We start from the raw sequence: 10,944 nt of genomic DNA, 5'->3' as shown, positions 1-10,944 counted from the left end.
CACAAGAGTTTAAATGCACGCATCTTAAAAGGATGGTCCACCCAAAAAATCTGTAATAATTTACTCACCCTCGTGTCATTACAAACCTGTATGAGTTTCTTTCTTCTGAAGATATTTTGAAGAATGTTGATAACCGAACAGTTGCTGGTAGCCATTGTCTTCCATAGTATATTTCCCATACTATGGAAGTCAATGGCTACCAGCAACTGTTTGGAACAACTTGAGAGTGAGTAAATGATGACAGAATGTTCAAGAACTATTCCTTTAAGGTTCTTGTACAAAAGGCATGTACATAAAGCTGTCCATGTGCTTTTGGCATCTGGAATTTGTTTAAAGACTGATTTATAGTGTCTGAAAAATCTAAATTCTTTTAGCTATGTAGTTTTAGATCATTAAGGCACTTGGAAAATAAGAAAAATAAATATTGAACAGGAATGCAGCGGGTATGTTGTTTGCAAAGAATTTATTACCAGCTCAGGAAATATACTGCACCAGCTGTGTTTATATGCTATACTTGTCCTTTTCTGCCACACAACAGGAAAATTCAGGAAAACAACTCAATACATATTCTAAATGCTCTGTTTAAACATTGGCTTCTGTGTAGCACTGTGAGTGGGAGTGGAAGATGTAGAGCAGTCTGTCAGGAGACCCACAGGAATGAGCTCTTCATAAAAGTTGCATGGTGCAACTCGGGATCCAGGCAGGCTTGCATTGCTAACAGTTAGAAACGGAAATGCAGTAAGGGCCGGCTGAAAGCCGATACCTGTGCTACTGAAACAAACCTGGCCATTCAGCCATGTGGCAAGACCAAATCTGTATAAATGGCCCATTTGTAAATCTGTATCTGTTTCGTATAGTGCTCGCACAGGAAATACAGCTTGTTTCTTTGTTTTTTTCAACATGTTAACATACCTAAAACACATCTGTACGTAACAGAGTGAGTAATATGTCAGGGATGTCACATATTCTTCTGTATTGTGATTTAAGACAGTACATAAATAAGGTTTTGAGGTTCTACAGGAATGCATTTTCCACACAAATGACGTTCTGCACAGCACAGCCTTTGAGTGTGTTGTGGTAAGCGTTAGATAATTCATGCTACTGTTGAGGTGTGTTCTCCTGTAGGATATTGCATTACCTGTGTGGGCCCAGTTTTTCACACTGGCTGTCTGTCCTCTCTCAGGCATCATGCTTTTCATTCGGAAAGCCTCCTCAGGGTGGTTGAAACGGAAGAAGGCGGATTGGCCGAAACACAGCATACAGCCTGCACACAAACCAAAACCACTTTTTATGAAGCTGAGAATGAAAATGCATAACGCTTTACATCAAACATATGCCTGAAGAAGGCATTTTAAATGATCTTGACTAGGATCCCGGCAGTTTTAGACCAGTTTTGTACCGCTGTGTGAGAGGTACGGAGGGGGGAAAGGAATGCTTGCCCCCGTTTTACATGAACAAGCAAGAACATCTCACACTGTGGTGTCGGATCAGACTCCTGGCTTGCTGAGTGAGGGGAAAATAGACAAGTCAAATGCTGGTAATGTAGCCAGTTAAAGTCAACATGAGATCTAAATTAACCCTATTTACTTTCCTAATACACATTCCTGGTCTTATAGTGAATGATCTCTTTATTATCATGCAACCATCTATCATATAAAGATAATTTAAAACAAATAAATCAATTTTCAATGGATCAAATCAAACCTTGCCCTATATATTGGCTTTTTTATATATATTGGTACCATATATGCCAATATCCAAATATGCCAAAGTCAGTATTGAATATATATATATTGATAATGTATATTTATTTGTGCTCTACATTTTTTATATATGTCACTACCATATCGGCCAAAATTAGTGATTTAAACACACACACACACACACACACACACACACACACACACACACACAAACAAACAAAAAAAAGCACGTTTATTATATTAAACTGCCAGAGCTTATCTGGCCAATCACAGGATGTATTCAAGGTAGGTAAAGGTCTCATGGAAACCTTTCCAGCCGGAGCAGATGTGTGATGAATGCGGAGTGCCAGATGCCCTTTTGTTCCAGGCAGAACATTTGATTACCCCTCAGGTTGCCAAAAAAAGTGAGATAAACACACACACACACACACACACACACACACACACACACACACAAACAAACAAAAAAAAGCACGTTTATTATATTAAACTGCCAGAGCTTATCTGGCCAATCACAGGATGTATTCAAGGTAGGTAAAGGTCTCATGGAAACCTTTCCAGCCGGAGCAGATGTGTGATGAATGCGGAGTGCCAGATGCCCTTTTGTTCCAGGCAGAACATTTGATTACCCCTCAGGTTCTGACAGGACAAGGTATGATTAGAGCACACAAAGAAAACTAAGAACCGCTGTAGTAAACTAAATCGTGTGCTTAAGTGGTATTCTCACATAGACGTTTCATGTTGTTTCTGAATAGAAGAATGAGGACTGTTAACTGATGGTGGTTGTTGTCATAAAAAGACTCTTCTAGGCTTGCTCAAGTCTTGACATGCTCTGCTTACACATTCAAAGACGAGTAAGCAAAACAAAACAAGAAACTCAAAATACACAAAGCACATGTGTTGAACAGAAAGTTATAGTAGTAGTTTATTTAACAGACTTGTTTGCATGCTTGCTCATAAAATGTTTTATTTAAAATAACAGTATATTGAGGTCTGAGGTGCAAACCACATCAGCGAGACTTTGTTTTGTGCCTTGTCGAAATCATATTTGAGCGTTTTTACAGACAATAACTGTAGCATCCGCTGCATCAGCACGATCTGCCGACAAGCTCAATCATTATTGGCAAGCAGCAGTGCCAAACAACAAACCCGCATGCGACAGCAGCTTCACTGCCTTCCTATTTTGATCTACAAGCATTGTGCTCAAATTAGTCTTTGTACAAATGTGCCATTAAAAATGATGCACAGCAGTTAATTCAGTGATGTGGTAAAGACGTGCTCGTGATAGCAAGTAAACTTGTGCAATTCATCTGCACAGCTGTAAGAGAAAAGGTTGCAAGATTTTACCCTCAAAACACATCATGTGGTCCATCGAAGCAGAGCCTATGGTGCTTATGCTGGTTTAACAAAGGCAAAATACTGTTATTGGAACATTTAGTTTAGAGAGGTTTTCTCCTTCAAAATAACTTTGTTTTGACTCGTCCTAGAGCTTTTAATCCATCGCATTGTATCGTATTGTACTGTATCGTATCAATTGTATTTATTGTCCAGTATTGTATTCATTGTACAGTATCATATCTAGTGTGGTGTATTGTATTGTATTGTATCATATCTATCATACCGTATCATAACTATTGTACTCTATCTATCTATCCATCCATCCATCCATCCATCCATAGTATCTATGTATCTATCTATAAACATTTTATTATATAGCACAGGACAGTAAAGCCCTGCATTGTCATAGCTGAGATTCACTGATCCACCAGCATGCAGAACTCAAATGAACTCCTGACCACAGCTCAGACTGCAATTCAATCAATACACAGCAGGAAAAAACCTTAGCATCTTTACCCTTAAGTGCTAACAGGGAACTATTTGAACCATTTTTACAAGTCAGGCATATTTCAGCTGACTTTATGTATATATCAGTTGCCTTTTATCATTACGAAGAGCAAGGTTCAAACCAGAAGTGGTTGAGCACTATTGTAAGCTTTCTTTCATTGCATCATTTCACAGAAACACATAGTTCTTATTATACATAGAACAGTGGGATATCAAATGTAATGTCTTTGTTTATGTGTGGCAGAAAGTGAAAAGGTCTGTGTTTAGTAGTCTTGGCATGCAGGAAATGATTAATAGACTAATACCAACAGTGAAACAAGAGGTAAAAAATTTCCCATGGTGTCAAACCGAGAACAGTACAGTAATATATACAGAAGTTAATATGATACACACTGAATGTCTGATGAAGATTAAATATAGCTGGCAGTAAACGACCAACCTGAATGTCAGTACTTTAGGTGCCAGTAAAAATCCATTAGATTTCCTCAGATTGGCCACTATAACACCACAAAGGTTGATGGATTTACCCACAATGCAAAGTGAAGAGTCTGGAAGTAGATTTATGAAGTGCAGCGATGGAGGGTAATCTAGCACATCAGACAACACTACAGCACACAAGGGAAAATACGTGAGCCAAGAATCACACCTGCTGAGGAGGGAACCTATCAATCGATCCATTTCAGACATGCTGCAGCAACGACTGAACGCTGCTCATTTACAATATTCAAAGAAACCTATATTTTACTTGAAAGGAGCGTTCATAGACATCAAGCCCACAAACCGCCCACAGTCACAGATAATTCTGTCCTGAGGGGGGCGCTGAGTTTGAAAATGCAATAGTGGTAAAATCCAAAGATAAACATGGACGGTGTTTCCCTGTTTATAGACAGCCTCTCTCTCTCTGCCAGTCATTATGGATACTTTTAACACAGATATTTTTGGTGGAAGTCAAGGAGATGATATACGATTTCAACCCCTTGTGGTGCTGTTCCTCGCCACAGGTATGGATGTGCGATCATGGTACTTTCAATGCAGCCCTTTTACCCCATTTATAAACAGAGGTGTATAAACTAAAAACTTTGTTACTGTACTTAAATACAGTAGCCTACATTTATACTTTATATTCAAGAATAAATATTTTGTTGACTTTTACGTTATTATATTTTAAAAAGAAAATTGAAACTTTTAGTCCAATACTTTTCTCCAAAGTAGGAAAAATGAACTGACAAAACTTACTTAACATTAATTTATCATAGTAAATATCCCTATTTCAACACCACTGCTGTGCATCTGCAGCCACTTTGCATTACCACAAAAATATTGCTAAAAATAAAAAGTATAAAGCATTTTTCAGAACGGTGTGGCCTGCTCTGAAGAGCAGAACCACTAAATAACCTCTCCTTGTCATAGATGTCATCCTCAGCAAAGCATGACTAAGAGCCATTTTGTAATCAAATTCATGAGGCCATTTGCAAGAAGACAGACCTCACTACTGAATGACAAAGAGTGGGGAGAGGCGCGTGAATCTGGAAAGCACAGCAGGAGAGTGGCTGTTCCCCATGCACAGCCCGTCTCCCCGACATTAATCAGAGAGATTAATTCCCCACCGCTCTCAGATGAACCGTTCCTCTACAACAGCCATAACTGCACTCTGAGAAGCCAAACTCATTAAAGAAAGTGCAGGTGTATCCATGCCAAAATCACCTGAGAAATAATAAATGACATTGCAGTGAAGGTTTTTTTTTTTTTTTTTTGAATAAAGCTTTGCACTTTCTTTAATAAAGCTTATTATTCCATCTTTTTATTTTGCTTCCTATAAGTTAAAATACTTTTTGTACTGTATTTATATTTATTTAATTTTGTATTTATAATATATGATGCATTTTATTAGATTAAAATCTAAATATTTATCAGATAAATGGGTGGTGCATAAAATATTACATACAGTGTATTTAAATAATTTGTTTAAATAGTATATATGTATTTAAATACATTATTATATTTTATTTACAATATATTATTTATATATTATTTACAATTTATTATTTATATATAAGATCATTATAATTATTTATAACTATATATAATATAATGCAAGTAATATAGTTATTACATAATTAATAAAAAATAAGTTCTAAATGCATAATGATATCTAAATGCATTATATAAGCTAAACAGGTGGGGTATATAATATTAAATAAAATGTATTTAAATAATGTATTTAAATATTATACTATTTAAATACATTATTATACATTATTTACAATATGTTATTTATGTATGACATGATATTATATATAATTCATTATTTAATTAATGATTTGTTATTACATATAATTTTACATAGATAAATTACATATAATGTTTAATTGTATTTTGTTCCACATTTGTAACTGTGGTCTCTGAGACACCAAATATAAATAATGTTCTGTACAAAATTTAATTTAAAAACAGTTTGCATCAGTTTTGGGATATTTTATAAAACATCAATCTTTACCCTTCAATGTTAAGTGTCCTTTATGAGCAAGAAAGACCCTCAGGGTCTTTCACACCCCTTAAAGAACATGAGACTTAACAAAAAGTACAGCTTTCTAAAATGTTTTCTGTTCTCTTCATTTTCTAACACATGAAATCAGTACAGAAACAGATTGCCTTTCTATAGCACAAACCCAGTGGTGCATCACAGATATAGTGGGAAGAGTTCCAATTTCTTGTAAAAGAAACACCAATGCCTCAGAGATACAGCAAAATATCTGCATGCACTCAGTCCTTCATCCTGACTTGTTATAGCACAGGGATGAAAAGGGTTGCATATAAAGTTTGGTCATTTTTGACAGAACTATTCACTCTCCAAACCACGGATGACAGAGCAGTACAGATCTGCCTCATGCACTTTCGGTAAAAATAAGAGTGCTGGATCTGTGTCAAACCAACTGCATTATAGTTTAGATCTCAATAAAGCTGGCAGGACGTAGAGTATGGTGAGTCACGGGTCCCAAACTGTTCCAACTGAAAACACAGAGATGTGAACAGAAGACGTCAAGACAGAGATGCCAAAAAGAACGCACAACGGTTTCCACGGTATTTAGTTTTACTGCGCCTGGAAAGGTCAAAAACCTAAGCAAACCAGTATTTCATTCTAACCTTTACCCAATTCCACACATTCCAGAAAGCATGTGGCTCACAACCACAAGTGATGCAGCTTATAAGTGCCAAAGTTAAAAATAAATATGATTTATATCATGTGAAAGCTGTGAAAATGCATTGTAATGGATCATTCTGCATGCAAAGTGTGCATGACACAAACACACACACACACACACACACACACAAAAATGTCTAACTCTCAATGCATGGACCAACCTCTTAGACGGTGGCTATCTCTTGAGGAGATGGTTTTACATTTAGTTCAAATGTGACCCAACACAAACTGTGGAGGTTAAGTATGAACATACTGGGTGACGACAGGGAACTTAAAGCAGAATAATAAGGAAAAATCCCCTTATCTTTCCGTCAGCTATTCCAGCAGGGTTGCCAGTATATGTTCAGGACAAATACAAGCATGTGTGGATAGTCTGACTGAGCAAACAGTGTGTGGAGAATGAAGAAGGACTGCATAGAAACAGGAGTAGCAGCACTCTTGGGTCACATTGACCGGGAATAGAAGTGTAACACTATACACACACTCATGCCCCTGCCAGCATGCAAGAGAAAACCTCTCTGCAAGATTTGGACTGGTTTATTGTGGGTTATGCACCCTGTGTATGCACATTTTATGATGATATTATATTTATGTTAGTGTATTTATACTTATCATATTCCTATCATTCATGTTTAACTCTTTTGTTTTAAGATTTTTTTAAAGAAGTCTCTTATGCTTATCAAAGCTGCATTTGTTTGACTAAAATTACAGTGAAAACAGTTATATTATAAATATTATTACAATTTAAGAAAAATTATTCTCTATTTGAATATATTTTTAAATGTAATTTAGTCCTATGATGCAAAGCTGAATTTTCAGCATCATTACTCCAGTCTTCAGTGTCACATGATCCTTCAGAAATCATTCTAATATGCTGATTCGCTGCTCAAGAAACATTAATGTCGAAAATAATTGTGCTGCTTGATATTTTTGATAAAACCGTGATTTTTACAGGATTCTTTGGTGAACAGAAAGTTCAAAAGAAGAACATATTTTTAAATAGAAATCTTTTGTAAAATTATAAATGCCTTTACTGCAACTTTTAATCAATTTAATGCATCCTTGCTGAAAAAAAGGTATAAATATCTTTCAAAAATATATGAAACTATATATGTTAATAAACCAACATTGTAAAGTGAACTTTCATCACAGAGAGCTTGTATCTGAGAAAAAATCTGTTGCTTTTAAATATCTTTTTTGAATATTCACACCAAAAAACTACTCAAACAAATTCATTAGGTCCTCATACACTTACTTTTAAATCCAAACGATCAACTTCCCATCCCATCTGTAGGCAACATCCTATCTGTCCCTTTAAAAAGGAGAGCACATGGTTTTATACCAATAGCTGTAGCATGCAGAGACTGACTTGCTTTGTCATGGTAAATCCTTTGTTCATAGAGTATCCATCAACTATTCCCCGTGCTTTAACGGATTTCTTTATCGTTAACTTGAAATAAGTGTCCATCGTACGCAGTCGTAGTGAGGAGGCTTCCATTATAAACCCAGTCACAGAAATATAATCCTGTCCATTGCCATGCCGTATTGTATCCGAGCACTTCTGAAGTCACTGAACCCCTGCACGCTCTCGTAGTGATGGGTGGTAAAGTTGAACAGCTGTCTCCGTCACTGGTGCAACTAATTTCCCTCTCAGATAAGGGATGGGGAAAGGAGGAGGTGTAATTGCTCACCCCCTGAGTCAGAGCCGCAATCTCTGCATGTCAGGGGGGCAACTGGGAGTTTCTGCTTCAGTTATTGCATTTGACAATCTTTCCACAGGTTCCTGCTCTTTTATGACTCTTTTACACATACAAGATAATACAAATCAAGGGTTGCACTAAATGAGGCTCTTATTCTGAACACCAAACTGAATATTTCAGAGCAAACGTATTGAACAATAGTGAAACACTAGAAGCTGGCACAATAATGAAGATCACCCAAAACACACCCCTCCCCCCAACCTGTTTAGTCAAATTGTTCCCTCAGACAAAAGACACAGAGGAGGGACGGGCTTGCGTTCAGTTTGGGTGCATCGATTCCCTTTCATAAGAGATTTTACACTTCAGAATCATGTTTGAATTTTAGTATGGCTGATGCTGCAGAAAGTAATGACTCAGATTCTTAGCTGTATTTAATTTGAATGAAGGATTGAACCTGAGGATTGGACTATTGTAAATGAATAAAAGGTATACAATGTGGTTGTGTACCTTGAGACAGGCGCACAGGTTTGGTGACCGGCAGTCCGTCCATGCTACACTGGTTTCCACAGGGGTGCAGAGTGATGAGTCCTGCCTTGTTTTCGATAAAGCAGTGCTGAGCTGTGATCCCTGGGCCCTGGATGTTGATGTCCATGGTTCCGTGACCCAGAGTGGTCTTGCCTAAAACAAACAACCCCCACAGGATGTTGATTTCAAAGATTGTTTGCTCTCAGACAACATGTACTATGTTTCTGGTTGCAAAAGTACTCAGGTGAAGAGAGAAGTCAGTGAAAGCCCAGGCACTTTATGTCTGTTTTACTTTTAGATAGATATTACTGTTTAAAGGTTTGAGATTGGTTTGAAATGTTTTTGAAAGAATTCTCTTATGTTCACCAAGAGTGCATTTAATTGATCTTTTTTTCAGCAAAGTGTGATGTCTATTTTGTTAAATTAAACTGAGCTAATTCATGGATATTGGGCTGCTTTTTGTCAGTGAGAAGAACCACATTCCCACCCTCATCTGTTATTAGGCACGAGATAAAAGTCTGTGACCTGAGAGGAATTACACAAAATAGTATATCAGTTTATAATACTAATACAGTGTAGTGACTAATATAAATTAAATAAGAATTCAAACCTATTCTCTCATGCCCTTTTCATAAGGTAATTTCTCAAAGCCTTCATGATAATTACATGTGTCTCTGAGGAATTCAGACAGATGGACACTGATAAAGGAGATACTGGTATGAATGGCTTGTCAGTGTCAGAGAAAGTAAGTAGGTGGAGATGAAGGGTGGTTAATGAAGAAAGGGGCTTTTCTAATTAAGAGAGGGTGTTTTTAAAACACCCCATGCTGCTTAAGGCTCAGAGTCGGGTTACTGGCTTTTCAATCACAACACAGAGGTGACGCAGGGGATTTGGCCATCTGTGTATATTGGTTTTATATAAAGGTGTGTGTTTCTTCCCATACAATAACATTATTGGATCATATTTTGAGAATGTTCCACTTTTTTCCCCCAAGTTTATAAAAATGGAAATATATCTAAGATCACTGCAAACCTTTTGAAAAAGTCCACCGAAATATAAATATAATAATGTAATTAATACAATTATATAATAATAATCTTACCTTCAGGCAGAGGTAAGAGGGTGATGGCTGTACTGAGACGCCCACTTCCTAGACTAACCAAATGGGGACGGTCTGCTTGGACCTTCAGGGCTTTCCCGGTCTCAATCAAATCCAGTGGAGTGCTCTAAAAAAAGCATAGTATTCACTCAAACATGAAAAAAAGTCATCATGTTCCCATCCGCACGTGTTTTTACATTAATATGACTTTGGCATCATATGGTGACTTACAATTTTCTAATAGCATATATTCGGATATACTACTCTTTTTGCATATTGTTTTTTACATGTTATATAGGGAAATAGGCATTTTTGGACACAGCATTTCTTTATTGCATGGAACACAAATGGAATTATTTATAAGAATGTCCAGGCTGCTCTTTTCCATACAATTTTCATTGAATATTCATTTAAATTTTAGTGGCACAAGGCTAATATATGGCTTCAGAGGATGTACTTTCTCTGGTCCCCATCCATTTTCATTGTATGGGAGAGATCAGCATGAACGTTCCTAAAATCATCTGCTTTTATGATACAGAGAAGAAAGAAAGTCATACAGGTTTGGAATGAGTGTATGAGGCATGAGGGTGAGTAAATGATGACAGAAGCATTTTTAAGTAACTATCCCTTTAAATTGGTGGGTTTTAACCAGGGGGCCTCAACAAACTTCCAAGGGGGCCCTAACATGACTTAAAATAAGACAAAACAAGCATTAAAATAATCTTAAAAAATAAATAAATAATTAAATACAATGGTAAAACTTAAGTGGCATTTTTTATAATAAATATACATTTTTCTAGTTAATATATTCTAAACTCTAGAATATTTTATTAGGTTAAAATTATGACGAAAAAGTATTATATATATATA

At 36.5% G+C, this 10,944-nt stretch overlaps 1 protein-coding gene across 1 annotated transcript in view; it reads right to left on the bottom strand.

Annotated features, from left to right (window-relative positions):
• LOC107659918 (pleckstrin homology-like domain family B member 1) overlaps window positions 1-10,944 on the bottom strand; it is a 91,510-nt gene that overhangs the window by 62,280 nt on the left and 18,286 nt on the right. The window contains exons 3-5 of the mRNA XM_016449019.1: window positions 10,078-10,201; window positions 8,958-9,128; window positions 1,139-1,264 (exon numbers count right to left, since the gene is read on the bottom strand). Of these exons, the coding sequence (XP_016304505.1) occupies window positions 1,139-1,264; window positions 8,958-9,128; window positions 10,078-10,201 (421 nt within the window). The remainder of the gene's footprint in view (window positions 1-1,138; window positions 1,265-8,957; window positions 9,129-10,077; window positions 10,202-10,944) is intronic.

The sequence above is a fragment of the Sinocyclocheilus anshuiensis genome, unplaced genomic scaffold, assembly GCF_001515605.1.
Source record: "Sinocyclocheilus anshuiensis isolate Anshui unplaced genomic scaffold, SAMN03320099.WGS_v1.1 scaffold1241, whole genome shotgun sequence".
NCBI lineage: Eukaryota > Metazoa > Chordata > Actinopteri > Cypriniformes > Cyprinidae > Sinocyclocheilus > Sinocyclocheilus anshuiensis.
Note: the sequence above shows the minus strand (reverse complement) of the source record. Positions and strands in the feature narration are given on the sequence as shown.